Consider the following 27,715-nt stretch of genomic DNA (forward strand, 5'->3'; position numbering starts at 1 on the left):
AATAGACTTATTTAGGGTTACAGTGACAACATCTAATAACCGATATATCTAATTCTAAACCAATTCCAAGCTCCTGACAAAATTTCTGTAAACAGGAAATCAAACTCTTAGTTCAGTGATACATAACTAGAATACGGTATTTTTCTCCATCAAAAATCTGACCATAGGCACATATGTCACTATATCAGCTGCAGATGACAGTTCAATACAAAGAGACTTGTACAAAACATTATATTATTTTGTGAGACAAGCTATTAACGGAGTTTACACAAAGAAGCCTACCGACTATAAAAATATTACATTAAGAATGAACAGAGACCCAAGCCCACACCATTCTGTGTTTCGTTAGCAAAGGCCAATCTTGGAATTCAGCTTTAGAAGCTCTGAATACCAGGTTAAGGCAAGTGAACCTGAAGGGAGGAAGAGCAGATGGAGCAGAAACACAGCAAGACAGGCTGAAATGAGAAAGGCAGCACATAATAAAGCATATTGATGGAACGAAAAATGAGGGCCTTGCTGATTCAGAGCTTTAAGATGGAGGGACACGTAGCCCGGCACCAGCTGAAATTCAGAGGAGCTGAAAACTGAAGGGAGTCAGTACCACCCCTCCTAATCCAAGTCCTACTTGGAAACCCCAGGGAAGGTTGGTGACGGTCCAGGTCTGCAGACCGGTGAGCACATCCGCCTCCAGGGACCGCCGGGCACCTCCCGGTAACCACCGGAGCCACCAGCGCTACCAGAACCTGCCCACACCCCCTCCTCTGCAGGGGTGGCAGGTGCGTTGGGACGCAGTAAGGGCCCCCGAGCCCACCAGCTTCCTCACCATGTTGGTTTCATGTTACCACCGCGGTTTGCCGAGCTCCTTCCTGCGCGCAGCTTCTGTGGAAGGGAAGGGCACAAAGGGAGGGGATGCTCGATCTGCGGGCCGGGCAGGGCCTCCGGCCGGGGCAGCACGGCCCTGCCCAGGCTCCGGGGCTGCCCGCCGGGCTGCCCCCACCCAGCCCAGCGCCCGGAGCGCCCCCCACGTGGGGCCGACCCTCCCGCCTCACACGGGGAAGCATCTGGGGCTCATCCGCACACGCCCCCCCCACCCCACCACAAAGACGAGGACGCGCCGAGCTCCCCCCTTCCCCTCCTCCCGGGATCGCGCCGGGATTCCCCCCCCACCGTGGGTGCTTCCCTGGCCGCCCCCCCGCCCCACGGGTCCCCCACCTCACCCCGGCTCTTCACGAGGCCGCGCCTGGGTGTCCCTCCTCTCCCCGTGGGGCCGCGCCAGGATCGCCCCCCCCCCCCCCCCCGGAACCAATCGGGCCGCACCGGACTCTTCCCCTCTCCCATCCCCCCTCACGGGGCCGCGCCCGGTTCCCCCCTCACGGCAGCGCGCCCGGGTCTCGCTCCCTCCCCTCACGGCAGGATGCCCGGCTCGGCCCTCCCGCCCCTCAGCCTGCCCCGGCCCCCGGCCTGCCGCGGCTCACCGGGGCCGGCCCTGCCTGCCCAGCCGGGGGCTGGCGACACCGAGCCCCCAACGCCACCGCTCGCCGCCGCCCGCTCGCCGCCGTTCGAATCAACAACAAGATGGCGGCAGCCGAGGGGGCGGAGCCCCGATGCTGGCCGTCATAGCAACCACGCCGTCCAAAACCCGCCCCCCGGCCTCTTGTGGCAATCCAAACCCGAGCCCCGCCCGCCGGGGGCGACCTAGAAAGGCTGATAGGGCAGAGCCGCCGTCACTCAAGCGCGGGGCCGCCCCGCGCCTTTCCATGCGCGGACTGCCTCCGGATGGCCGCGCACGTTAGGCACACGTGACGCTCCCCCTGGAACCCCGCCTCCCCGCGGGCTGCGCCGCCTCATTGGCTGCCCGCGGGGGGGCGCTCGGCCAATGGGCGCGGGCCGCGGGCCCTGCCGGGGCTCCGCCGCTCCGGGGCTGGGGTCGGGGTTCCCGCCTCGGCCCGGCCTGTCCGCCTGCCCCCGGCGCCTCGGGCGCGCGGGGCGGCCCCCGCTTGGTGTGGCACGTTCTGCGGGGCCAGCTGGGCTAAACCCAGCTTCCCCCGCGGCGGCCTGCTCCCGGAGGGCTCCCCACGCCGAGCTCGGCGCGTGGAACGTGTTCACGCACCGCCCCGGTACAATAAAGGGTTTAATTCCCCAACAGTCACAGGCCCTGTGGGCTTAGGGCGAGGGGACCCCCAGTCAGAGTTGACCCCTCTTCACTGTGAAATTTCACGGCCGGCTCCTGAGCTCCTCTTCCTCCTGCTTAGCCACCTACTCCCCAAATTAGTCTTTCCTCTTATCCCGCCAGCACTTCATTTCCCCGGGAGCTGCCAGAGAGACATCCTGTGGAGTGCTCCTTTGAAATTCAAATAACCGGTTTCCCACCTCCCCTCGCTGCCGACTCCTTCAAAGCACTCCCGCCCCTTCCCCGGGCCCCGTTAACGGCTCCTGCTGCATGTCACGCTTCCCCGCGCACTCACAAATTCATTTTTCCTCCCAATTCACAAACCCGGTCCCTCTGCTGACCAGCTGCTTGTCTCACCCACTCGTGCCTGGGAGTGCTCGAGCAAGGGAGAGTTTCAGGGGGACACAGGGCAAAAGTTTCTCAGAATTAACCGTGATCGAGTTTTCTTGCCCCACATCACATCTACTCAGCGGAATGCCCCCGCCAGGTCACATCCAGAGGGTGCTGTGACCAGAGCACACCCTGCCAAAGCCTTCAGCCCTGCCATAACTGCCATCCTGGTCCTGGGTCATGCCACCCACATCCCCGACTGGTGACGGTGCTGATGTCCTCCACAGCAGGACAGCCACCGGCAGCGATCACGGCAATGGGTGCGATCTCTGCCACCATTTATTGGGTCTGTGCTGGTTGGGGTGGCTCAGAGGCTGGCTGCACCCTGTGGGTGGTGGGTTTGGTCACAGGGCAAGGATCCCTTCCTCCTCCCGGGCCCAAGGGCCACACCAGGTGTCTGCCAGCACCCGGTGCTCTGCCCGGCGCGGCCCGCAGGGAGCTGTGAGTCACGGGGAGCCCCTCACCGAGTCAAATCACTCAGATCCAGCGCCGTGCCCCAGTCACGCTGTTGAAGAGATAGTCCCTGCCGGTGCCTGAGAGGGGACGCAGCACTCAGTCATTTCCCCCCCCCCCGGCACTGCCCAGCCCGAGGCTGTCGGGGCTGTGGGACAGGGCACTCACGAGGGTCCCGGGCACGACCGTCAAACTGCCCCTGTACAGAGGAGAGACAGGAGAGGGCGTTGAGGGCTCCCTCCTGCACCCCGGCAGGGCACCCACCCTCGCCACCGTGGCACACACTTACCGGGCTGCCAGCGTGGGGCTGGTTCTGCTCCATCTCACCGCCTCTCCGCTCCACCACATCCCAGGAGCTGCAGAGGGAAGAGGGGGTGAGGGGAGGACGTGCTGACCATGTTGGGCCCCCGGCCTCAATCCCGAGGAAAGCTGCCAGGAGCAGTTTGCCAGCCAGCCTTTGCACGGCCAGCTGTGCCCCGTCGAGCTTGTCATCCACCTACCTGATTGTCCCCTTACCCAGCCTGTGCGTCCCCTGGGCACTGAAGGGGCCTGCAGCAGGGGCCGTGCTCCCCCAGGCACCGCCACCATTCAACGATGCCCAAAAGTGGCAAGCTGGTCTGTCACCACATCCACTTCTTTCCCCACGTGCCCCACACACTGTTCTTGTGCTCGAAGGTTGCTGTGCTGGGGGAGCTGCAGCCCCAGAGCCCCACTGCTGCCAGGGCCACCTGCAGGGGCTGAGCCGGAGTCTTCTCCCTTGCATGGACGCTACAGCCCCAGTGCCACCAAGCACTGTGTCCCCAACCTCACCAATGAACATGGATCCAGTCGTGCATCATGCTGGGGTGGTTACACCACTGAAGGTGGCTGTTAGCCTGCCTGCGGGCTCGCACACCTCCTCCTCGTTGCACAGATGCCCAGCGCAGGCTGGGCCAGCTCCAGTGCCCCCTCGAGCTCTCCCCTCCGCTGCCTGTAACCTCTCATTCATCCTCCCCAGGGTGTGCAGCCTGCTCACCTCCTCCTGGGGAAGCTTTCCCTGTTAAATCGGGGCTCCCCTGGTGCGCCGCAGCAGCCCCAGCCCTGATGTTGGGCCCCAGCCCTGCGGCAGGCAGCGGTGCCAGCGCTGTGCCATCCCACCCTGCCCACTGCAGAGTCCGTGCCCCAGCCCAGCCGCTGATACGCCTGTCCCCAAGCCAAATCACTGTCTCTGCACCCATGGCTCCCATCAGTGCTGCACCCTCGCCCTGGGTCAGAGACGGTTCCCTGGCACAGCAACCCCTAGACCACAATCAAACACGGGGTACGTTAAACACCCTCAACACACAGCATCTCTTGGCTGCCTGTGAGGACACCACAGGAGCCTGTGCTGCCCCTCGCCTCTGATCCAACTGCCCCGGCCACGCAGCACCCACCTCTTTCTCAAGAGCAGCTTGCCAGGGTCTTGGTTGCTGCGGGAGGAGCAGAAGGTGGTCGTGAGCCCCTGGCCTTGCTCACCATGCCGTGCCATGCCATGGGGCCAGGGCTCACCTGCACAGCAGGCTCCGGGCCACGCAGCCCAGGGTGGCCAGCAGCAGGACACCAGAGACAGTCAGCACGGCCACAAACCAGGCCGGGGGGTGCCACACCGCCTCCGTCTGCGTGACGACCAGCGGCTCCTTCCGCAGCGTCTGCAGAGGCGGTGGGGTGAGGGGGTACGCGAGGGCCGGGGGGCCTGACGGGACCCGGGAGCACTGCCTGGCTCTGCTCACCGTGCGCTGGGTGGTGGTGCTGGGTGGCACCGGGGTGCTCCGGGGGGTGATGTGCACCACCAGTGCCACCACGGTGCTGCGGCGGGGGTTACCCGGGCTGCCCCACACCTCCACCAGCAGCACAAAGGTGCGGGGCTCGGCCAGGCCATCGGGAAGGTAGAAAAGGGTGTTCCCCTCCAGCTGAAAGCGCCCATCCTCGTTGCCTGGACAAGAGGGTCTGCTCAGTGTCACACCGTGGTGAGGGGCTGGGTTTTGCTGTGGTTTGGCTGCTCCTCACCTCCAGCGATGGCGTATGCCAGCACGGCGCTGTCGGGGCTGCCCTGGCACGCCAGGCGGGTGACAGGCTGGCGGCCACCCGACCCGGCCGTGATCCGCAGCTCCTGCACCTCGGGCGTGCACACCGGCGCCTGGTCCGGCACAGCCTGCCGGGAGCGGGGAGAGGTGGTTTGGCACCCGCGGTGTTTGTACCCACCGCGGTTCATCCGACGGACTTGCACTCGCACCTGCAGGCGCACGGCCACGTCGCACAGGCGGCTCCGCCGCTTGGATGGGTCCAGGTCGTTGTTGGTGTCCGTCAGCCGCACCGTCAGCCTGTAGCTCTTGTGCTGCTGGGAGTCGAGGGGTCCCACCACACGGATCTCACCTGCGGGTTGGTGAGAGCTGCTGGGCACCCATGGGCGCCACGGGGTGCAGTGGATGCTGGCGAGGAAGCTGGGTGCTCACCGGTGCGTGTGTCGATGGAGAAGGGCTGTGAGGGGCCGGGGCCCCCCTCCAGGCTGTACTTGAGGCTGTCCGGTGGGTAGTCACGGTCAGTGCCGGCCACGCGCCCCACGATGCTGCCGAAAGCTGCCGTCTCTGGCACGGTGAAGGCAGCACCGCTGGGGCACACCGGTGTGAATTCGTTGACGGGTGTCACTGTCACGAGCACGGGCACACGGGCTGTGTGGCACACAGCAGCTCAGCCGCGCTGGCACCACCCTGCAGCCCGCCCTGGGACAGCTCTCCCCCGGACAGGCTGGGGGACACGGGGACAGTGGCACCACCCCTGGGGCAGACATCTCTGAGAGCAAGGGAGGAACGTTTCCTCTGTGATCTGCTGGTTTTGGGGCCAGGAAGGGGCTTTTCCCACCTCCCCCGTGACCTCCCCCATTCCATCTCCACAGGCATCCCCTGGTGACACGAACACTCACTGCTCCGTGGGGGCTGCCCTCCCGCCGTCACCACGATGGTGGTCGTGAACTGGAAGCCACCAGCAGCCACGGCCTCTGAATCATAGTCCAGGCTGGTGTTGACCTGCTGAGCCGGGGCAGGGGGTCAAGCAGAGCCAAGATGCCCTGCAAAGATGGGGTGCCCTGCAAAACTGTGGTGTCCCGCAAAGCTGGGGTGCCCTGCAAAGCTGTGATGCTGGGGGAGCAGGAGGGAGCAAGGTGGGGGAATGGGCAGGCCTTGGGGAGCAGAGAGTGCTGGGGAGGGACCCAGCGTGACGGCACATATCAGAGGGTCCTCAATATCCCACTGGGCTCCCCCAGGTCCGGGCTTGCTGGCCGCCTGGGTGCTGCCTGCGGCCCCGCTCACCTGCAGCTGCGGCCCCTCCATGCGGAAGCGGGAGTGGGAGGCTGAAGGACCCTCAAGATCATAGTGCAGAGACCCTTCGGTGCCCGAGGAGTCAGTGCACCTCAGTGTCACCAGGGTGCTGCCAGGGGACACCGTCTCAGGCACCTGGGACCTGCGGCAGGACAGCTGGCGGCTCAGCTCCTGTCCTGCATGTCCTGGGCATGGCAGAGCATCCCCTGCACCTCGCTCCCCCCCAAACCATACACAGAGATGGCTGGGACACAGCTCGGTGCCTGCCGGTCCGTCCCCTGCACGGTGACGTTGAGCGTGGCGGTGGCGTGGTCGGCGGGGTGCAGCGCATTGTAAGCGCGGACGAGGAGGCGTGCGTGGGCCACCTCCAGCCGGCGGGTGCTGCGGATCTCACCCGTCACTGCGGGAGAAGGCACGGCCTCACACCGGGCATGGGGACAGGGACAGGGTGGCCCTGGGGATCCCCGCTGCCTCGCTCACCCTCGTCAATGGTGAAGAGCACAGGTGCCACGGGAGCGAGGATGGCGTAGCGGACGTTGTCACCACTGGCATGGACCTGTGTGACCACTTCCAAGGGGCCGGTGCCCTCTGGCACTGTCACAGCCCGCTGCAGCTCGCTGCAGACAAGGTGGGCAGCGTGGCATGGCCTGGTGCCACCAGCACCGCCCCCCCCAGCCTGGCCCCACTCACAGGAAGGTGACACGGGGACGGCGCGATGGCAGCACCTCCACCCTCACAGTCCCGCTGCAGTTGTGCCCGTGGCGGTCCATCACCTCGATCTCCAGCCTGAATGTCTGTGGGACAGTGCCAGGGTGGCCGTGGGACAGCCCCGAGTGTCACCAGGGATGGGGATAGTAATAGGGATAGGGACAGGATGGGGAGAGGAACAGCGGCAGGGACAGGAAAGGGGAGGGAGACAGGGACAAGGATGGGGTTTGGAGTAGGCACAGGGGTGGGAGGAGGCATGGAGATGGAGATGAGGATGAGCTGGAGCTCAGAATGGGGACAGGAATAGGACAGGGGTAAGGATTGGGACAGGACTCAAGATGAGGAAGGGAATGGAGCTGGGGATAGGGACAGGGCTGGAGTGCTCCCAGGAGTGGGGGGAGATGGGAGCCTGACAGGAGGAGCAGGACACAGAGACCTGCGAGCAGTGCCAGCAAAGGGCTAAGCCCAGGCGGGCTGGGAGGTGGCTGTGACAGCCTGGGGACGCTGGTGCCCACCTGGATGTCCTCGCTGGGGTTGAAGCCCCCGGCAGGCGCCAGCACCAGGCCCCGGTGGGTGAGCGTGAGCGGCGTGTCGTGGTTCTGGAGCCTGAACTGCAGAAAGACGGGTGGTGGGAGGAGGGTGGGAACCCCTGTCCCCCCCCTCCACACTCGGGGCACCACTGTCCCTCAAGGCTGCTCCCACTTGCAGGGACTGTGGGCTCCCGGGCAGCCGCCACTCACCGTCAGCCCGCCAAGCGGCTGCGGCAGCACCGCGTAAAGGGGTGTCCGGGGTGCCACATCTGCCAACACCTGCACCACATCTCCCCCTGCGGCACAGCACGGCCATGGGAGCCCAGTGCCAGCCGGCACCCACGGCCCCCGCCACCCCGCACCCCCTGGCTCCTACCCGCGCTGGCGAAGGGGGTGTCACAGCGCAGCTCCTGCCCCGCTGTCACCCGCACAAAGAGCCGCTCTTCCACCGCGTCCTCACCGGGACAAGCTGCCCGCAGCGTCAGGGAGTACTGGTTCACCCGGTGGGCATCGAGCTCCGCACCGGCACGCAGTGTCACCTGCCACGGGGACACGGCGCTCAGCAGGGTGCCCGCGAGGTCCTGCCCCTGCTCCCCGTCCCCCAGCCGCACCTCTGCCCGGAACGTGGTGGCAGCCACGGGGTCAGTGCTGATGGCGATGGGGTTGAAAGGGTGGCCAGGCTCGATGCCGCGCAGGGTGACGTTGGGGCTGCCGCTCGCGTTGCTGCAGGACACGGTCACCTCAGCCACGCGGGTGCCCGGCACCGCATCCTCGCTCAGGGCCACCATGCGTGGCAGGTCAGGCAGGGCTGGCGGGAGACGCCGGGGACTGGCCTCGCACCCAGCCGGTGCCACCGGTGGCTCGCCCAGCCGTGCTTAGGGAGCTCTGCTCCGGCACCCAGGCACCCACACAGGCACGGGTCTCCCTGCAGGTCACAGCGGGGCCCAGGGCACCCCGCTCTTACCTGCTGCTCTCACAGATGTCCCTGCAAAGAGGTGAGCGTCACCCCAGCCTGCCGGGTGTGTCCCGGCAATGCCCTGGGGAGGCCCCAGAGGTGTCCCCGTCATGCTCCACAGATGCCCCAGCGGTGTCAGGATATGTTCCAGTGATGCCCCCTCCCTGCCTGACCCCAGGGCAGGCAGCTGCCGGCCCCTCTGCCCATCCTGGGGTCATCCCCAGGCACATGGGGACAACTGAGGGGACCCTGTCCCGCACCCAGGATCTGGCAAAGGGTGCCCTCGATGCTGTGAGCCTCAAGCGCCTACCTGGGGCACGGAGGCTGAGGAGGAGGAAGAGGAGGAAGGCGAAGCGTCTGTGCATGCCCATGGCTCGCTGGCTGTTTGGGACAAGCCGGAGCCCGTTGCCACGGGTGCTGGGCACCACCCTGGCCCAGCGTCACGCCGGCTAGCCACAGCCACCAGCCCGGCCCCAGGGAAGGGAGAGGCCACGGCCCCAGTGCCCCCCAACTCCCACGGGCCCCACTCCCAGCCCCTCGCCATCCCCCGGCCGGTGCGGAGCAGGCGGGCAGCGACGCTCCGTGAGGTTTCGCTGCCTCACCGCGCTTGCCTCGCCATGCAGCTCGCTCGGAAACTGGGAAAATTAGCCGGGAGGTTAATTTTTGGCCGTGTTCTCCTTCATTTGCAAGCCAGCGCCGCTTCTCCCGGAATCCTTATTAAGTGCTATTAGCTCCCAATTAATAGGCGCTGGCGGAGCGCGGCCCCTGTGGCCGGGGTCATTTATCCCTCCTCCAATACTCAAGCCCGTTTTGGCAGCCCGGTGGCGGCGGGTGCCTCCACCGGGGCCGTGTAACGGGGCTGCCGTCCTCCCCACCAGGGCTTCCCGACCCCGGGACCCCCGGTGCGGGCGGGGCCGGGGTGCTGCCAAGCGGGGCGCCGGGTCCTGCCCGCCCCGGCCGGTGCCCGGGTGGTGCCCGGCGCGGGGCCCCGGGGCGGCGGGGCGGGGCGGGGCGGGGCCCCGGGGCGGCGGTGCCGGTTGCCGGTGCGGGGCCGGGCTCACGTTACGGCGGCCCCATTGGCTGCGGCGGGGCGGGGCGGTGCCGCCCAGGCGGCGCCGGGAGGCGGCGGGCACGGCCGGGCGGGCGCTGCGCCGCGCTCCGCTGCTGCTCCGCCACCGGCACCGCCACCGGCACCGGTCACCGGCACCGGTCACCGGCGGGACCGGGAGCGGCGCCGGGCCGGGCATGCACAGCGCCCGCCCGGACGCCTGCCCGGGCCAGCTCGGCGCCGAGCGGGTGAGTGCCGCCGCGGGCACCGGGAGGGGACGGGGCCACCCTGCCCGCTCCCCACCGCACCGCCCCGGGCATTGCCGTGATGTCAGGGTGCTGCCAGTGACATCAGCGCCGTGACATCATGAGCAAGGCCAAGGCGGCGCAGAGGTGGGGGGGGGGGGATGGGACAGGACGGGACGGGACGGGACGGGACGTGGGTGTCTGGTGGGACGCGGGCGACTGGTGGGACGCGGATGGCCAGGGACCACGGTGTCCAGCTGTCAGGGTGCCACAGCGGCACCGCCACCCCGGAGCTGCCACCCTGCCGCCCGCCTGGGCTGCCCCGAGGGGGACCGGAGGTGACAGGGCGGCCCAGCCGGCTCCCCTGGGCCTGCCGCCCGCCTACCCAGCTCCTCACGGCCCGGTGTGCTGGCGTCCCCGGCCGACACCAGGACGGGGCAGCTCGGAGCGGTGGCATGTTGCCAGCAGGGCTGGCTGAGGGGGTCCCAGGCAGCGGGGAGGGTGACAGGGACCGGGATGAGGACAGGGACATGCCCGGCCAGCAGCTCTGTTGGGGCTGGCCGGAGGGGGCCAGTTTACCAAGATGGGGGGAGCGATCCCTCCGGCTTGAACGGCTTCCCGCGGCTCCAGCGCGGAAAGGAAAGCGGACGTAACACCCTGCTTTTGGGTTCAGACAATAGGAATTCAAGAGCAAGGAGCGGCCCAGCTGTGGGACGCAGCCGCTCCTTCCAGCGCCCGCCCGGCCACGCTCTTTTCAGGCCCAGCCCCCCCGCGCTCCCTGGCGCTTTGGGGGGGCTCTGGCCTTGGGTGCAGGCCCGGTTGCACCCTGACGTCACCCGGGGTGTCCCCAGCTGGAGGGCACAGGGTGGGTGGGGTGGCCCTGCCAACGCACGGAGGGGGGTGAAGGGGGGGGGGGGGGGGAGCGCCCCACCCCATCACCCACGGGTGCCCTGGGGCTGCAGCTGGCCCTGCGCCACCGAGCGGGGTCCTGCCGCCGGGGTGTCCCGGCTGCCACCCCACCGGGGCAGGGGGGACTTGAGGGGCCAGCGTGGGGTGTGTGTTGGGGGGGCAGTGGGGCGCCCGGCTCCTACGTGCCGTGGCCCTGTGTCATTTCCCGCAGGCACGGCCGGGGCTGGGTGCCTGCTTGCTCACCCGACATGCCGCTGCACGCCAGCCAGCTCGGCACAGGAGCCGCAGGAAAGCGGGGCCCGGGGCTGCAGGCAAGCCGAGACCTGCGCCCCGCTCCCCGCACCCCACTGCACACCCGGCTCCTGAGCCGGGATTTGGGGGGGGGGGGTGGGGAGGGGGCAGGCAAGGGGTGCCAGGGGTGGGTGGGATGGGGGTTCGTGGTGTTAGCGGGGATGACGGTGCTGACCTGCCCTTTCCCCGCAGCGGTGCCGGCGGGAGGCGGGGGTGGCACCGCGGGTGCACATGCCCGGCACGCGGCAGGCGCCGCACCACCCCGGAGGGGCGTCGGGGCCGGCCCCCCGCCCCCCGCGCCCCAGCTCGGCGGCGGACTCGGCCTGCAGCCTGGAACCAGGGGGTGAGGAAGAGGAAGGGGGGGGATCCCTGGCTGCCCGCTCCCCTCCGGCCAGCGAGCGCAGCCTGGAGTTCGACTCGGGGTACTCGGAGGCGTCGGGGGGCACGTGGCGGGAGGAGGAGGCGCCCGTGCGGCGCCGGCACCCGCCGCCCTGCCAGCGGGCGCACCGGCTCTCCGCCGGCCCCGCCGCCCCGCCGCCCGCCCCCGCCCGCCGCGCCCGCCCCAAATCCACCTCGGACGCCTGCCTGGAGCAGTGGCGGGCGCTGGAGCCAGCCGACACGCGGGACTGGACCGTGGCACTGCTGTCGCAGAGCCGGAACCGGCAGCCCCTGGTGCTGGGCGACAACTGCTTCGCCGACCTGGTGGAGAACTGGATGGACCTGCCCGAGGTGGGCGCCGAACCCCGGCGCCGAAGCCCTGCCGAGCCCTCCCGCCGGCTGGCCAAGCCCCCCGCCTTCCTGCTCAGCCTCTCGGGCAACGTACGCCGTAAGCTGGCCAACATGGCCCGGCCTCGGGGAGCCGAGAGTGCCCGGCCGGGTGGCCGCGATGCCACCAAGCGTTTCTCCTGCCCGCTGGGGCTGGGAGGGCAGCCCAAGGGTGCCTGCTTCCACCAGTCCCACAGCAACATCGCCCAGCTGGCCACGGACTTCCACCGCTTCACCGCCCTCATGAACAGCCGCAGCCGCCAACCCATCATCTGTAATGACGTTATTGGCTACATTTAGCCCTGCCTGCACCCTCCTCCGCTGTAAATAAACCCCCGTTTTGTACGGTATGGGCGCAGCCGATGTTTATCGAGGGGGGCTGCCTGCACCCCAGCTCCAGGCAGGGGGGTTTTGCGACGAGGGTCAATGCATCCTGCAGCTTTTATTGCATGGGGCGGGGGGTACTGGCCCCTCAGGGTAGGAAGCAGAGGAGAGGGGGACGGCTAGCGTCGCCCTCAGCATCCTCTCCCTCACACACATAGAGCAGCTCCAGCTCCCGCCGCCGCGGCTCCCCGCCATCCTCCAGGTTCTCCGATAACCTGTAGCAGGAAAAGGGATTTTTGGAGACCCAGGCTTGTCCCCTGAAGCTACCCAGGAGCCCTGGGGGGGCCTTAGGCCCCTCCAAGGCGCCTGGCCAGGCTAGGGGGACGCAGGGGCCGGCAGTGAGGGGCCGGGCAGGGGTCCCGCCATGGGAAGCGCTGCCGGCAGGATGTTTATCCAGCAGCTGGCTGGGAGCTGCGCTGCAGCTGGAGCGGCTCAGGATGGAGGGAGAAGGGTTTAGCCGCCTCCCCGCCCCACTTGGGGCAGGATTGAGCCCCAGAGCCAGGGACCTACCTCTGCGCCCGCTGCTGGGCCTGCGCCTCTTCATCCTCCTCCTTGTCATAGAGCACGGTGTAGCCACGCAGGAGCATGGTTACGGTCCAGCCGTATGTCATCTGCCAGAGGAGGTGTCAGGAGCCAGCCTGACACCCCCCAGGGTGACCCAGCTGGGTGCTGCCCGCGCCAGGCTCACCTGCAGCCAGTCCAGCACCTCCTGCACCGTCATCTCCTGCCCATCTGCGCCGACTGCCCGCAGCTCCAGCCGGTCCCAGCAGCTCCATTCCCGCCCGCCGTACTGCAAGGGGGAACGTGGGGTAGCTAGCCGCCAGCACTGGCACCCCAAATCCCGGCTGCCCAGCCCGGTGGGGCAGGGACTGCCAGGGCACGAGGGCTGCGGTACAGGGCAGGAAAAGGGACCAGTCTGGGGGCAGGGGGATGGAGGCACTGGGGAGCACAGTCATCCCCCCAGCACTGCGGGGGTCAGGGTTGACGTGGAGCCAGCGCTGCCCCCCAGCCCCAGGCCGGGAAGGGCGCACAAAGGGCCATTGAAGCGCTGCCCAGCCCCACACAATCGCCTCTTCTCAGGCCCTCGGACACCCCCCCCCGCCCCCGACCCCAGCTCTGGCCTGAGGGGGCCAGCGAGGCGCCGACCTCGGGGCCGAGGGCTGGATGCGGCCCCGCGCCGTCTGGCACAGCCGTCCTGCCATCTGCCCTCGCCGCAGGCACCGCCAGCCCCTGCCCGGGCCCTGCTCGGGAAGGGGCGTTCGCACCTGGCTGCTCTCCCCTCCTGCCTCCTGCCCTTATCCCACCGGGGTGGAAAGGGCTTAACCCCATCCTCTCCATGGCAGCGACTGCCCAGTGCAGAGGGAACCGCCGCTGCCCAGCCCAGCGCCCTGGGAAGAGCATCTCTCCGGCCGAGGCTGCCCCCCACGGTGGGCTCGCCCCAGCCCCCCGTGGGAGGGCAGGTCACGCCAAGTGGGACACGCGCTCCCACCACGGCCAAGCGGCCGGGTGCAAAACGTCACGCTGGGCGCCCTTGCCACGGGCGCTGCTGCGGGGACCCGAGGGCACGGCCAGCCCCAGCAGCATCCTCCACCTAGGGACGGTGCCAGCCGGGGGAGGGGGGGGCACCGTGGCCGGGATGGCACAGGGCTGGGGTGGCCCGTGGGGTGTGAGGGGGCCGTGGGGCAGCCAGGCAGCCCGAAGCGGTGCTGGAGACGTTGCGAGGCGGTGAAGGCGCTTCCCTCCCCCTCTTCCTGCCCCCGGCCCTGGGCCCCCCGGGCCAATCTGGTTCCAATCGGCGCTTCCTGCCATGCCGGAAGGGCTGCCTCGCACGCCATAAACCCCCAGACAAAGGGGCCTCTATCGCCCAGACGGTCCCAATCTGGGCCTGCCCCCGCCCCCGCTCTCCCTCCCCGGCAGATCGGCTGCAGCCCGCCCCCCCCCATCACCGGGACCCCCGGCCCCGCTCCCCTCGGGGCCGCCCTTCCCGGCCTGGTGCCAGCTGCTCTCTGGCTGCTGCAGCTGGTTTCCATAAGCCAGATGTGCGCGGCTGCTGCGGCCCCTGGCCGTGGGGCTCACTGTGGGGCCCGCTGTGGGGCTGCCTCAGCCCCACAGATGCCCCACAGATGCCCCACAGCGTCCCGGTTGGGGCCCGAAGCCGGGGCGAGGGTCGCGTCTCGGTGCCAGGGGGATGGCCGCGGGAAGGAGCCGGTTCCTCTGACGGTGTGTGGCACCCGGTGCCATTTCCCGAGCCCCACGGCCAGGGCTGCCCCTCCTGCACGGCCACCTCCTTGACCCTGGCTCTTCCGGCATCACCCCACAGCGGCTGCCGCCTGGAGCTGGGGCACCCCAAGACCCCTGGGTGTCCCCCACCTGCCCTGCCCCAGGGGAGAGGGTCCTACCCAGTAGGTGTGGGGTGGCAGGGGCTGGACACGGAGCAGCCGGCAGTTGGAGAGGCAGAGGTTGCTGTTGCGGTAGCAGCTGAGGTCCCGGCACCCCCACACCAGTTTGTAGACCTCCAGGCACGCCAGCCCAGCCACGGCTGCTGTGGTGGTAATGATGGCGGGTATGATCCGCCCGGCAATCCGCTTGCTCTGAGGACAGGAGGGGTGTCACCGGTCGCCCCATTCAGGACAGGGACCCCCGACCCGACCGGGCTGCCCCCCTCACCGTCAGCCAGTTGGCAGGGGGGATGCTGTAGTTCTCTGCGCGCAGGTTGGACGCCGCCGTGATGAAGTCCATGTGGATGTTGTTGTCCTGCAGGGAAGAGCGTGGGGATGTTAGCCTCCTATGGGGACGGTGTCCTGTGGGGACTAGCAGCCACCAACCCCCCAAGCTGAGCAGGGCTGCCTGCCCAGCCCCGGGCACCTTCTCGAAGTGGATGGGCTCCATCAGGGGCACTGGCACCTCCTCACCCGCTACCAGCTCCTGTCTCCGCTGCACCAGGTCCCGGGTGAGCTCTGCCAGCCGTTTGTGGTCTGGGGGCACAGGTACCCCTGAGGGTGGTACCCCGGCACAGTGGCACTGCAGAGGGGCCCCTTGTCTCGGTCCAGGTCCTCCTGGGTGCTGGGGCAGGGACGAGCAGCACCACAGCCCCACTGCCATCAGGCTGGACCCAGGGACTTGCCCCGGGGGACCCAGGGGCGCAGGGAGCCTCACCCATGGGCGCCTGTGCCTCCTCCTGCTCCTCTGTGAGGGGGATCTGCAGCCCCTCCTGGGGCATGAAGGGCGGCAGGACCACGCTGCGGAGGACGGTCTGGGCAGCCGCCCGGTCGCGGCATGGCGGCAGCTTGTGTGCTTGGGCAAAGAGGTGGGCAGCAGCCAGGATGTACTCCAGGTGGGTGTCCTGCAGGGGCAGAGCACCCTGGGCAGCCGGGGTGGTCCCCCAGCCCCCCCAGCCAAAAGCTGCCCACTTTGCCCCAGGTGGAGGTGGGGGTGCCTCTCCCCCTCCTCCTCCTGTGGCAGAGCACGCGTGGGCTGTGTCCAGCAGTGCCTCGGCTGACCCGGAGACAGGGACAGACCCAGCCCAGGACCTGGCAGCCCTGCACAGGCTGTGGCAGATGGAGAACAACTACGGTCCAGCATCCACCATACTCCTGGCACAGGCTCCGCTGTCCCCCCCTGCCTGCACTGTCCCCGGCGGGGGGCCCCGTGGCTCTCCCCTGCACTCACATTGTCAGGGTCGAACGTCAGCGGATGGGGACAGATCCTGTCCCCTGCCCAGAAGGGGACACCCGGACTGGTTTCCTGGCACAGAGAAAGCAGGGTCAGGCTTGGGGACACTGTTCCCCCGGCTGCGGTGGGATGGCTGGCAGAGGGGAGAGGGTCCTGGGGGTGCCAGCCCCACGGGCGCCGGCCTCACGTGCTCCGGGGGGAAGAAGTGCAGCAGCTGGGCGATGGCATCGTGGTAGCGGCTCTGCCAGTGCCGGCGGGCCCAGCGCACGCAGTCCTGCCAGTCCCGCGGCCGCTCCCACAGGCTGCCCCGCACTTGCTCCAGGACCTCCAGGGCCTTCCTGGCCGGCAGCTGCTCCGGGAAAGCCGGGTCCCTGCAAAACCAGGCGCTGCTGCTGCTAGCCCAGGACCAATCCCATGGGACACGCCGGGCGGGATGCGGCGGTCTGTCCCCCTCTCCCCAACCCCGGCAGTGGCAGGCAGTGCCCGGACACGGCTGGCAGCCGTTCTCCCGGCGCCGCTCCCTCAAGCCCACTCACTCCATGAACCGGTTGACGTGCTCCGCGGGCAGCTGGAAGAGTCCCTCAAACTCATCGCGGGCCCACTGCGGAGGGGGAGTGGGGGTTGAGCATTGGGCCCCCCTCCTTGTGCCCCCCAGGACCCCCAGCCCAAGCCCAGGGGGTGGGAGAGGCCATGCCGGGCCGGTGGCAGAGCTCGGGCTGCCGGCAGGAAGCAGCTGGGGCCGTATCCTGCCCGTGGCCCGCTGCCAGGCCGTGGCCGGAGCGGGAAACGGGAAAGGAAGACAAAGGTGCCAGGGCTTCCTCGCCGGGTGCTGGGGCCAGCGCGGCACAGCCTACCTGCAGCGTGTGCTGGATGGTGCAGGGGAAGTACCGCAGGGTGCAGAGGGGGAAGGTGTCGTCCTCGGGGTCACCGGCCGGCACCAGTGGCTTGGTCACGGAGGGAATCATGAGCAGCACGTTCCCCCGCGGCCCCTCGGTGCCCGAGTCCAGCAGCGGTGTGAGGCAGCGGTGGCAGCAGCTCTCCAAGTAGGCGCCTGTGGGGAGCCAGGGGTGCTGGGGAGCCAGGGGACACATCCCAGGGTTCGACCACTTTCCCCTCCCCAGCACTCACGGGCCTCCATCGTGTCCAGGGCGCTGGCAACACCGTCCAGGCGCCGGAAGAAGTTGCCCCCGTAGAGCTGCTCGGTGGCAGGTCCCACCTGGTTCTGGTGAGCCGTCACCCTGACATCGGGGTTCATGCGCCGCACGGCCGCCGCGGCCACCACCGACTTCGGCTTCTGCCGGGGCAGAGAGGGCGTGTGCAGCTCTCCTCTGCCCCATGGCCCCACAAAAGCCCCCAGAACAGCCAAGGTGCCCTTTGGGGGGAGCTCGGCCCCCGCCTCCCAGCGCCTCACCGATATATCTGCTGAGCGGTAGAGGAGCTGCCGATGGAGGTTGGAGAGGGCGATGGTGTCCATGTCAGTGACGGTGAGGTCCCCGCCCGGCCCCGCCGCCAGCCCCATCATGGCAAAATTTTTCAGCAGCTCGCAGCCGATGGCGCCGGCTCCCACCTGCCAGGGCAGAGTCGCTGCAGCTCCCTGGGTGCCAGCTGGCCGCTCCGCAGCCTCTCCCAGTGCCGTGGCACCCACCCCGGCTCACCACCAAGTACTTCTGGTGGCCCAGCTGCTCCTGGAAGGCAGCCCCGAAGACGGCGATCTGGCCATCGTAGCGAGAGCCCCTCTGCCGGGACGGCGGAGCTGCGTCAGTGCGGGCAGCCACAGCACCCCCCCGCTCCCGGGAGGGGCTCGGCACGGGTTCTCACCGGGGCGCAGTCCTCCTCCGTCAGCTGCGCAACCCCCTCCAGTGCCAGGCACTCCAGGGCATCGAAGTACAACCACTGGTCCAGGGGCAGGAACTTCCCGGTGATGGCCTGGGGTGAATGGGGTCCCATCGGCTCCGTGGTCAGCGGGGTCCCCCCCGTACCGCACCCCAGCCCTGCTGCCTGGCCCAGCATCCCCAGGCGGGCAGCAAGTGCCCTCTCGTGGTCACCAAACGCTGCTGGTCAGCCATGCAGAGCATGACCAGGGGGACCCCAGAGTCTGGGACCCCCAACCCGCTCACCTTCAGCACCTCCTGGGCTGCCAGAGCCCCGACAACAGCAGCCACGGGGCACAGATCCCCCGCACACACGCTGGTGAAGGCTCGCACCACGTCCTCGTCCAAGGGACCGTGCCGCACCCCCAGGTTCCGCGCCAGCTCCAGCACCCTCTTGGCATCTGCCTGTGGGCAGAGGGGCGAGGACAGCTATGAGCAGGGTGTGTGGGGGACCGGGGGGGCTGGGCAGAGGCAGGACGGGGACTTACCGGTGCCCTGGGCCGGGGCAGGCAGTCCTGCTCCCTGCGGAAAGCATGCAGGGCCTGGAAGGCGGTGTGCAGGCTGAGGCTGCGCGGCAGCTCCTTGGGACTCGTCACCTGGATCTTGGGCTTCGCCAGTGCCTGGCGCAGGGGCACCTGCCAGCACAGCACCAGGGCTCAGGGTGGGCGCCTCCCCGGGGCCGGGGCACGGCACGGCGTGGCGGTGCCGCAGCCCGGGCGGCAGCACCACAGGGGCCAAGGGGGAGGGGGACTTACGTAGGACTGCACCTGGGGGAGCCGCACCTGCAAAACCAGGCCCCCCCGGCGGTAGGGTGAGAAGGAGCTGGTGTCGCCGATCTCCAGCCTTAAGTCATCTGGGGATGAGACAGGAACGGGCATCACGGTCATTGCTGAGGACCCGGAGAGATCCCCAACCCTGAGCCGGGGCAGCCGGGACCCCCCTGGGCGGCTCACCCAGCACGCGCACAGGGACAGGCTCCCGGCCATTCAGCTCTGTCATCCCCTCCACGCCAGAAAACGTCACCAGGTCACCATCACAGAAGAAGTCGTCGCGGCTGTCCTCTGCTGCCATGCACGTCACCACGCCCGGGTTGCCCTGAGGAGGAGAAGAGATGTGAGGGTGGGGGGGACTGGCATAAAGCCACTGGAGGAGGCAGCGGCGTTTTGGGGGAGCCTGCTGAGGCTGCCCTCCCACCTGAGAGATGTGCTGCACGGCAGCACGCACCGGGTCCCCTTCTGCTGGGTCGTTGACAACGAAGCGCTCCCCAAAATCGCAGAACAGCTGCCTGGAGAACACCAAGGGGGTTTTACCGGAGGAGCCAAGCTGCCTGAGCCCCTGCCAGGCCCCCCTGGGACGGGAACATTGGCTGCAGAGCTGGGCTGGACGCTCTGGGGACAAGGTGACCCGGCGCCTTTGGCAGGACCCTGTGGCAGAGCCCCCTTACCCCGCCAGCCCCTTGGCGTCGGCCACAATGAAGCAGATGCCCCGGGCATGACAGAAGTCCCCGACGCGGAGCTGCTCCTCCAGCGGGGACTCGGTCAGCACCACCACCTGCGCCGGGGCCGTCAGCGGGTGCCACCGTCCCGGGGGGTCCCGGGGGGTGGGGGCACGGGCTCACCTGGAAGGAGGCGAGGAAAGCCTCCGACAGCTCCCCGGTGTGAGCTGCCACCACGACGCCGGGGTTCAGCTCGGCCAGGGCCCGCTGGGATGCCTCGGCACGGTTCCGACCTATGTCGCTCTCCCCCAGGAGGAACTGCGGGGCGGGCACGTGCCGGGGCACCCCATGGGTTTGGGGTGCTGCTCACTACAGCCTGGGGCCCCGTCTGCATTGGTGGGGGGCCCTCTGCTGGTGCCCTTACCTGTGACACGGGACACCCCGCGGGCCCCACCCCTGATGAGGAGGGACACCCTGGGCCACACCCATGACAGGGACCTCCCACTCCACGCTCAAGGACCACTCCCACTCCAGAACCCTCAACTTGTGTGTGTTCCTGGTAGATCCCCCACCCCACACCCATACCTGTCACAGGGATCCCCCATTAGCGTGACATCCACCTTCACCCGTACCCTCACCAGTACCGGGACCCCCGTCTGTACCCATACTTGTTATGGGGACCCCCATCATACCTGTACCCGTACTGGGAACCCCATCTGCACCTGTGCCGCGATCCCTGCCCGTCTCTGTACCCAGCACCGGGACCCCCACCCGTACACGTACCCAAGACCAGCACCCGTGTCCGTACCTATTCCCAGGATCCCCACCCGTCCCTGCACCCGCTACCGCCACCCCCACTCGCACCCGTGCCCGGTGCGGCCCCGCCGGTACCTGCTGGGCGCGGTCGGCGGTGCAGGCGGTGCCACGGTCGTGCAGGACGACGCGCCCGGTCCCCGCCAGCACCAGCGCCGCCGCCGCCTGCGCTCCCGTTCCGCGCAGCCCCGACACCAGCACCGCCGCCGCGGCCAGCCGCCGCGCCCCGCCGCCCAGCACGTACCTGCGGGGCAGGGGGCCGTCAGCGGAGCCCGGGGACCCGCCCCCCCGCCGCCGGTGCCGGTGCCGGTGCCGGTCCCCACACGCACAGCTGCCGCGAATACAGCCCCTCCTCGCCGGTTCCCGCCATGACGGCCCCGTCCACCACACTGGCCCCGCCCCCGGGAGGAGCCCCGCCCCCCGCCGACGGCCCCGCCCCCGCCCGCGCCGCAGGCCCCGCCCCCCGGCCCCGCCCCGCCCCGGGCGGCGCAGCCATGGCGGCGGCGGGCTGGCCGGGCCCGTGGCGGGCGCTGGGCGCGCTGGGCCGGGAGCTGGCGGCCGAGTGGGCGGCTCAGGACGTGCGGGCCGCGCTGTGCCAGCTGCTGCTGCTCTGGCTGGGCCTCAGCCTGCTGGGCGTCCGCCTGGCCTGGCGCGCCTACGGCGGGGCGGTGGCCGCGCTCTGCTACCGGCCGGGACCCGCCGCCCGCCGGCCCCCGGGCACCGGCACCGGCCTCGGGCCCGCCCGGCCCCGCGCGCACTCCCTCTCCCCCGCCGGCCCCGCCGGACGCAACGGCGCTGCCGAGCGGCACTGCCCGCCCCGGTGAGTCCCGACCGCGACCGCTGCCCCCCCCCGGCCCCCGCGGCTGCCCCTCCGGGCCACTGCACCCCAGTCAGCGCCCCCCCCCCCCCCCCCGCCCAGTACGTCCCGGTGAGCGCCCTCCCGGTTGCAACCCCGGACCAGTACGGCCCAGAGCGTGTGCGGGTTGTGCCACCAGACCGGTGCACCCCAGTGAGCGCCCTCCTGGCCACACTCCCAGCACATAGCAGGGGTGCCCCCCCCGGCTGCGCCCCCGGACCAGTACATCCCAGAGAGTGTCCGGGTTGTGCCACCGGACCAGTGCACCCCAGCATGTACCCCCCTGGCTTCACCCCCGAACCAGTACACCCCAGTGAACGCCCTCCCATCCGTACCCCCTGACCACTGCGCCCCAGTAAGTGCAGCTCCAGCCCTGCCCGCCCCACGCAGGCAGGTGGGTGCCGGGGTGCTGTGCCGGGGTGCTGTGCCGGGGTGCTGTGCCGGGGTGCTGCCCCAGCCCTGCTCACGCTGCCCCTCTCTTGCAGGGAGGGCCCGGCGGCGGAGCCAGCGAAGACTCACCGGGAGTGAGGCGCACCGGGAGCACCGGGCGCTGCCCGCACCATTAAAGCGCTGTGCCCCACCCGCCGCCCCTGCCTTTGGCACTCGCCGCCGGCACCGGGGAGGAGGCCAGGAGAGCGGGGCAGGGGTGTTTATTGGGGCCAGGGCGGCCGGCACTGGCCTCACTTGGCCGTGTAGTACTGGGTGGGCACGAAGGGCATCTTGGTGACGAGGGCCGGGTGCTGCTTCTTCCGCACCTCGACAGCGAGCGCGGTGCCAGCCCGGCTGTGCGCCGCCTCCACATAGCCCATGGCGATGTTCTTCCCCAGGGAGGGTGAGGGGCAGCCGCTGGTCACTGTGCCTGGGGATGCGGGGACACAGGGAGGTGAGTGTGGGGGGGGTGTGTGACAGCCCCAGCCCCCTACCCTGCCATGGGTGCAGCTCAGGGCTGTGCCCGCACCAGCCCCGCTACCCCCACCTACCCACAGGCGTGCCCTCGGGGCCCAGGATGGCCGTGTGGGAACGGATGGGGGGTCCCTCCGACGTCAGCCCCACGCGCTTGCGCTTCGGCTTCTCTTTCACTTGCGCCATGATGATAGCCGCGCCGGGGAAGTCCATGGCCGTGCGCCGGCGCTTCCCTGCGGGGCAGAGATGGGCGAGGGTCAGCGATGCCCACCCTGGTCCCAATATGCCCCGTTGGGGACGTGGGGCTGCCTTGCCCCGCTTCCTGCCCCGAGGAGGAGGTGGGGGGCAGCCGTGGCCGTGACCTACCCAAGGTCCACAGCAGCCCGGCCTCGGCAGGCGTGGTGGTCTCGTCGATGTCGTTGCCGTAGAGGCAGAGCCCGGCTTCCAGGCGCAGGCTGTCCCTGGCCGCCAGCCCCGCTGGCCACACCTCGGGGACACCCAGCAGCCGCTCGGCCAGTTCCACCGCCCGCCCTGCGGGCACCGAGATCTGGGGGGGGACGACACAGAGCCAGGGTCAGTGGGGCATGGCCTTCCCCTGCTGTGGTACCGGTGGGGTTGGCGGGGGTGGGGGGCTGGCGCAGCTCCCAGGGTACCTCTACACCATCCTCGCCGGTGTAGCCGCAGCGCGTGACTCGGCAGCCCGAGACGCCGAAGACCGTCGTGGTGATGCTATTCATGAAGGAGAGCTTGGCTAGGTCATCCGACAGCCCAGCCTGCAGCACCCGTGCCATGGAGGGACCTGGGGAGGCAAGTGGCTCTCGGGGATGGCAGTGTCTGGGAAAAAAGGGGGGGGAGGGGGGGAGGATGCGGGGAGGGCACTGACATCCATTGGGCAAGGACCCGGAGGCGGGCAGGCTCACGTGGGGCCCCCGCTACCTTGCAGAGCCAGCAGCGCGTTGTCCGACACTTCCAGGTGGACATCACCGCCGGTGGCCCGCAGCTCCGCCGCTCTGCCCTGCCAAAGGGACAGCGGGCGGCTAGCATGGGGGGCCGGGCTGGTGCCAGCCCCACACGTGGCCACGGCCGTCACCGAAAGGTGTGGGGGGACACTCATTCCCAGCGCGTCCCCCCCCGCCTTCCGCGGGGCTCAGGCAGCCCCGTACCCTCATGATGGCCAAGTCCTTGTCGGCGCAGCCGGCGTTGGACACCACGTAGAGGTGATCTTCCGACGTGTTGGTGACGATGAGGTCGTCCACGATGCCGCCCCTCTCGTTGGTGAGCAGCGTCAGGGTGCCCTGCGGGACGCAGCCCTCGGGAGGGCGGGTGGGCCGCCCGTCCTCCACCGCCCCCCCCCCCCCCGCAAAGGTCCCTGGGGGACTTCTGACCCCGCTGGACGCCCGCTGCCCCCCCACCTCCCCCGTACCTGATCTGCCTTCAGCTCGGCGATGTCCCCCACCACCAGGCTCTCCATGAACTTGACACGGTCCCGGCCATACACCCGGGTCTGGAAGGGGTCGGGTGTGTGTGTGTGTGCGGGGGGGGGGTGGGGGTTGCGTGAGGGAGTTTGGGTGCCTCTCCCCGCCCCCCCAACCCCCCCCCGGCTACCTGCGGCATGTGGGAGACATCGAAGAGGGAGCAGTGCCGGCGGGTGTGCAGGTGGGACTGGAGGTGGCCCTGCCCGTAGTGCAGCGGCAGGCTCCAGCCGGCGAACGGCACCATCCGCCCGCCGCGGGAGCGGTGCAGGGCGTCCAGCGGTGTCCGCTTCAGCCCCTCCGCGCTCCCCCCGGCCCCGCTCAGCGGCGCGGAGCCCGGGGGGCGGCGGGGCAGCGCGGCGCGGCAGCCCACCCGCAGCATCCTCCCTTCCTCTTTTCCTGGCGCGGCCCGCTCCTGCCCCGGGGCCCCTGGGACATCGAGTCCGGGCCCCGGGGCCCCTGGGACATGGAGTCCGCCCGGCCCCCGCCCCACCCCCCGCAACGCCTCCCCGCCCCGGGGAGACGCTGGGTGCGGGTCCTGCCGCGGCACGGCCCCCCTTCCCCCCCCCCCGCCAAAGACAGAGGCAGTCACAAGCAGGACCAACGTAGCAGCTTTTAGTCGTGACCAAGGCTCTCCCCGCCACCCCCTCCCGCCGGGACCCCACTGTCTTGCAGAGGGGGCCAGGGGCCGCGCCCCAGGGCAGAGGTTCGGGTTGGGGAGCCGGGCGCTGCCCGCAGCGGCACGGGATGTGCGAGAGCTGAAGCCACCGCAACTGGAAGGCGCCGACCTGCGAGAGGCTCACGGGGGGGGGAATCCAGGGCGGCAGCGCTGTCCCCCCCCCCCCCCCCCCCCCGCCAATCAGCGCGGCAGGAGTCGGGGAAGGGGCGCGGGGAGCGCCCGGAGACCCCCCCCGGGGGCCGCAGGGATGAAGGCCGATTCGGGAGTCCGCTTGGGCCCCAGGAGCGCGGAGGAGCCGGCTCCTTCTGGCCGGCTCACGTGTAGGAAAGCAGGTTGATATCGTAGCAGCCGTCCACCTGGAAAAGAGAGCAACTGTGGGGCCCTGCACAGCACCGCTGCTCTGCCGGGACACCCCACCCCATCCCGCCGGGAGGGCTCCCCCAGCGAGGCCGGAGCCCCTGTGAGCAGAGGCGGGGGGACTCACGTCGAAGCGCCCGATGCGGGCAGCTGCCTGGCGAGCCCGGATCACCTCTGTCAGCACCCACATTTGCTGGACCTCCGTTGACACCTTCTCCGGGTCGGGGAGCTCCTGGAAAGAAGCGGGGACGATGCTGGAGAGTGGGGATGGGCTGGATCACCCCGGGCTTGGGCAGCGGCATGGCCGGATGGCTCTGCACCCCCACCCCCCCCGGGGAGCCGTGACGGTGCCCACGCTGCCAACCTGCCCGTGGCTTCCCAACGCAGGGTGAGCAGGGCCCCCGCTCTAGGAAAACAGGCAGCTGGGGAAACGGGTGACCCTGAGCGCCGGGTGCCGCGGTGCCGACACAGCCCGTCTCTGCTTGGCAGGCGTCCAGGGCGAGGACAGAAAGCAGATTGCTGGCTAATGATTAAAAAGCTAATCGCACAGTCCAGAGTTTCCCAACAGCCTCTCTCCGCGGCGCTCCCCGGGTCTGGTGACAGAAACCCCGCTGCAGGAGCCAGTTCCCCGGGGACCTTTAGCCAGGCGGGGCCTGCGGGCTCAGCAGCAGCTCTCCAGGCCAGGGCAAAGCTCTGCGCCGCTGCTCCCCGGCCGTGCCCGCGGCGCCCGGCTGCTGGTGGGTACCTCGTGGTGATGCTGGGAACAGCCAAGCCCAGAGCAACCCCCAGCATCACTCCCGGACCACCCCTTGCCAAGGGGGACGTGATCCAAGCGAGGGACCGGGGGTGTCCTCCCTGGCCTGACAGAGTGCTGGGCAGTGACCGGAGCTCCCAGACCTGCCGGGGCTGGCAGAAGCCTTGCTGCCACCGCGGTGTAAGCGCCGTAGCACCGAAGCCCGGTGGCAGAACTGCGTGGGAGGTGCTGGGTGGCGTGGCACCGCTCCCGGGCCGGCAGTGCCAGTGGCTGACTCAGCAGGTTTCCGTGGGCGAGCCGGGTGTCTGCCCCTGCCCTGCTCGGCCCAGACTTTGCTCACCGGAGGCCATGGGCAGATGTGGCTCACAAGCTGTAAACACGCGCCACGGCTGGGACCTCCCTCCGCCCACGTGCTGCCCCGGCTGGGCGACGCGCTCCCCAGGGCGCAGCCCTCTGCAAAACACCAGGGACCAGCCAGGCCACCCCGTCCCCACACGTCCCACCCACCTCTCCCACGGGGACGTTCCTGTCCCCAGGTTAGAGGGCAAGTAGACTTAAGCGTCACCTCAAATCGCTCAACCCCGCAGAGATATTTTTTTTCTGAACGCTGCAAACTACTTCCAGCACGAGGCAGGTTATTTTGGGGCTCCACAGCTATTCCTGGTGAGGGTCTGGTGCTGATGGGGCAAGGACTGGGGCAGCAGCTTCACAAGGGACACTTGCACCCATGGCTGGCACCTCACATAGGTCCCTCCTTCCCCCTAATACCTCAGCAGGGATCACTCACCCTGTGCAGGCTGGCTGGCTGCTCCGGAGGGGTCACCTGGGAGAGCCAGGAGGGGAAATCCTTCTGGGGGCTCTGAAACAGATTCAGAGGGTCGCACAAGTGTGTCCCCAGTCCCACCTCCACCTCTCACACCATGCAGCGTGCTGTGGTTTGGAGCCCACCCATATTTACATTGCGATTGATGTAAGTGTTACTTAAACATCATTAAAGGGAATTTCGAGTTTGGAGCAGTTGTTTGCAATCCATAATTTGTTGCAGCAACCTCCAGCTCCGTCCTGCTGCTCAGACAAACATCTGCCTCTGAAACGGGCAGGGCTGGGGCTGGCTTGAGCAGCTCCTCCCCCAGCTCCTGCCATACAAGAGGACCCCAAGCGCCCCACCAGAGGACAAGGATTTGGACCCACCCTGCTGTGTCCTCTGGAGGGAGCCTGAAGCCCCCAGAGCTGCGGGGAGCAATGGCAGGCGCAGGGCTGGGTGCCTGGCAGGGAGGGCAGCACCGACACCCGCTCACCTTCTGTCCGGGAGGGAAAATCTGCAGCTCCTCGATGGTGAAATGGAGCCAGACCGGGGAGGGCTGCCGCAGGATGAACCGCACCGCCGTCACCTGGTCCATGTCACACAGCATCTGCCGGGGGAAGGCCGGGGGGACCTGTCACCGCAGGGGCTGGCCAGGCGCCGGTCCGGGGTTAGCTTTTGGGATTTCCTCCCTGAAAAACCCCAACACCCCCCCGCCCCGGGTAGAAGGAGCCTGAGGGAAATGTGCCCTGACGGTGGCTGTTTGGGCAGAGCAGGACAGGGGCCACGCCAGCATGGGGATCCTCGGTGCTGAGAAGGGTTGGCAGGGGCAGGAGAGGCACCGTGGGGTATCGGCACGGGGTCCCCAGGCCCGGGAGCTGTCCTGGGGTTGTGGGCAAAGAGGGGTGAGCCCCAGGGGTGCGGGTGACGTCCCGGCCGTGCCGACCTGGTGGCGGCGGAGGGAGAAGTAGTCCTGGGAGCCCTGCTCGGTGTGCGGGCAGGGCATCAGGCAGTGGTCCCGCAGGCAGGTCACCCAGCGGCGGGAGCCGGGGGGGCCGGGCCGCTGCACCCGCACGCTCAGGAAGGCCGTGTAGAAGTTCCTGAAGACGATCTCCTGCACCTGCGGGACCGGCGGCCTCAGCCCCCGCACCGGCACCCCCCCATTCCGGCACCGGCATCCCCCCGCACCGGCACCGGCACCCCCCCTTACCGCCACCGGCACCCGCACCGGCATCCCAGCCCCCCCCCCCGGTACTAGCACCGGCATCCTCCCCACCACCGGCACGGGCACGGGCACCGGCATCCCTCCCTCCCCCTCCATACCGGGCCGCGGACCGCCCCCAGCACCCCGCCCAGCACCGGCACGGCTGCTGCCCCTCACAACACCCCGAGCACCGGCGCTGCCCCCGGCATCCCCAGCCCCGGTACCACCCCAGCATCCCCCTCACCCCCCATACTGGGATCTTGCCGGCCCCCGGCATCCCCCCTCCCGCACCGGGACCGGCTCCACGCCCGCCCATCCCCGGCAGCCCCCCCAGGCCAGGCCGCACTCACATCGGCGGCGGCGCCGCGGGGGAAGCGAAGATCGATGACGGCGACGCCGGGCCGCGCCGGCTCGGCCCCCCCGCCCAGCTGGAGCGCGGCGGCGGGGCGGGGGGCGCAGGGCAGCGGGGTGCGGCCCGGCCCCGGCCCCGGCCCCGCCGCTCCCGACATGGCGGCGCAACGCGGCCGCCCCTCCTGGGCGGGGCCTCACACCCCCCCGCCTAACTCCGTGCGCGGTGACGTCACACGCCGCCCCGCCCAGAAGCGGCCAACCCCGCGTGCGCCGCCAGGGGGCGCCGCGCCCCCGCCCGCCCCGGTCCCGGCCGGTCCCGCCGCGGCGCTGGCAGAGGCGGGCGGGGTAGAGCACACGCTTTATTGA

General features: G+C 69.4%; 7 protein-coding genes across 12 annotated transcripts in view; 2 read left to right on the plus strand and 5 right to left on the minus strand.

Moving 5' to 3' along the window:
• Positions 1–1,601, minus strand: part of IP6K1 (inositol hexakisphosphate kinase 1) — a 39,191-nt gene extending 37,590 nt beyond the window's left edge. For all 3 annotated transcript variants that reach the window (XM_042799420.1, XM_042799418.1, XM_042799419.1), the window contains exons 1-2: positions 1,476–1,601; positions 824–879 (exon numbers count right to left, since the gene is read on the minus strand). The gene's annotated coding sequence lies outside the window, so the exon portion shown is untranslated. The remainder of the gene's footprint in view (positions 1–823; positions 880–1,475) is intronic.
• A 633-nt stretch (positions 1,602–2,234) lies between these two features.
• On the minus strand, positions 2,235–8,912 carry CDHR4 (cadherin related family member 4). Its single transcript, XM_033004109.2, has 21 exons — positions 8,849–8,912; positions 8,548–8,568; positions 8,195–8,391; positions 7,960–8,122; positions 7,794–7,879; positions 7,569–7,664; positions 7,036–7,139; positions 6,826–6,962; positions 6,580–6,745; positions 6,337–6,487; positions 5,952–6,054; positions 5,485–5,700; positions 5,265–5,404; positions 5,039–5,183; positions 4,762–4,964; positions 4,541–4,680; positions 4,426–4,461; positions 3,303–3,369; positions 3,182–3,212; positions 3,025–3,093; positions 2,235–2,312 (listed from the first exon to the last, which is right to left on the minus strand). Exons 1-20 carry the CDS (start codon positions 8,907–8,909, stop codon positions 3,038–3,040), a joined length of 2,319 nt encoding a protein of 772 aa, XP_032860000.2. The 5' UTR covers positions 8,910–8,912; the 3' UTR covers positions 2,235–2,312; positions 3,025–3,037.
• Positions 8,913–9,659: 747 nt separating this feature from the next.
• INKA1 (inka box actin regulator 1) lies at positions 9,660–12,146 on the plus strand. Its single transcript, XM_042799387.1, has 2 exons — positions 9,660–9,834; positions 11,224–12,146. The coding sequence occupies exons 1-2, from the start codon at positions 9,784–9,786 to the stop codon at positions 12,094–12,096; spliced, it is 924 nt and encodes a 307-aa protein (XP_042655321.1). The 5' UTR covers positions 9,660–9,783; the 3' UTR covers positions 12,097–12,146.
• Positions 12,147–12,219: 73 nt separating this feature from the next.
• On the minus strand, positions 12,220–20,359 carry UBA7 (ubiquitin like modifier activating enzyme 7). 4 transcript variants are annotated; one of them, XM_042799390.1, is made up of 24 exons: positions 20,301–20,359; positions 20,050–20,215; positions 19,342–19,476; positions 19,168–19,274; positions 18,918–19,008; positions 18,677–18,818; positions 18,506–18,576; positions 18,212–18,358; positions 17,970–18,128; positions 17,671–17,778; positions 17,508–17,588; positions 17,264–17,419; positions 16,981–17,146; positions 16,707–16,903; positions 16,389–16,453; positions 16,040–16,223; positions 15,850–15,924; positions 15,337–15,523; positions 15,046–15,155; positions 14,848–14,934; positions 14,580–14,771; positions 12,869–12,970; positions 12,691–12,791; positions 12,220–12,395 (listed from the first exon to the last, which is right to left on the minus strand). In XM_042799390.1, exons 1-24 carry the CDS (start codon positions 20,339–20,341, stop codon positions 12,269–12,271), a joined length of 2,997 nt encoding a protein of 998 aa, XP_042655324.1. In that variant the 5' UTR covers positions 20,342–20,359; the 3' UTR covers positions 12,220–12,268. The 4 variants fall into 4 exon arrangements, with proteins under 4 accessions (XP_042655324.1, XP_042655322.1, XP_042655325.1 ...); XM_042799388.1 differs by having other exon boundaries at positions 18,479–18,576; XM_042799391.1 differs by lacking the exon at positions 17,508–17,588 and having other exon boundaries at positions 18,479–18,576.
• A 90-nt stretch (positions 20,360–20,449) lies between these two features.
• TCTA (T cell leukemia translocation altered) lies at positions 20,450–21,407 on the plus strand. Its single transcript, XM_042799398.1, has 2 exons — positions 20,450–20,791; positions 21,313–21,407. Exons 1-2 carry the CDS (start codon positions 20,466–20,468, stop codon positions 21,353–21,355), a joined length of 369 nt encoding a protein of 122 aa, XP_042655332.1. The 5' UTR covers positions 20,450–20,465; the 3' UTR covers positions 21,356–21,407.
• A 53-nt stretch (positions 21,408–21,460) lies between these two features.
• Positions 21,461–23,721, minus strand: AMT (aminomethyltransferase). Its single transcript, XM_042799396.1, has 8 exons — positions 23,336–23,721; positions 23,154–23,234; positions 22,894–23,025; positions 22,667–22,745; positions 22,384–22,529; positions 22,097–22,277; positions 21,808–21,963; positions 21,461–21,686 (listed from the first exon to the last, which is right to left on the minus strand). Exons 1-8 carry the CDS (start codon positions 23,582–23,584, stop codon positions 21,508–21,510), a joined length of 1,203 nt encoding a protein of 400 aa, XP_042655330.1. The 5' UTR covers positions 23,585–23,721; the 3' UTR covers positions 21,461–21,507.
• Positions 23,722–23,801: 80 nt separating this feature from the next.
• Positions 23,802–27,533, minus strand: NICN1 (nicolin 1). The gene is made up of 6 exons (XM_042799397.1): positions 27,349–27,533; positions 26,741–26,914; positions 26,291–26,404; positions 25,780–25,851; positions 24,366–24,470; positions 23,802–24,237 (listed from the first exon to the last, which is right to left on the minus strand). The coding sequence occupies exons 1-6, from the start codon at positions 27,505–27,507 to the stop codon at positions 24,196–24,198; spliced, it is 666 nt and encodes a 221-aa protein (XP_042655331.1). The 5' UTR covers positions 27,508–27,533; the 3' UTR covers positions 23,802–24,195.
• Positions 27,534–27,715: the final 182 nt, after the last annotated feature.

This window comes from Tyto alba, unplaced genomic scaffold, assembly GCF_018691265.1.
Source record: "Tyto alba isolate M040663 unplaced genomic scaffold, T.alba_DEE_v4.0 Super-Scaffold_3, whole genome shotgun sequence".
Lineage (NCBI taxonomy): Eukaryota > Metazoa > Chordata > Aves > Strigiformes > Tytonidae > Tyto > Tyto alba.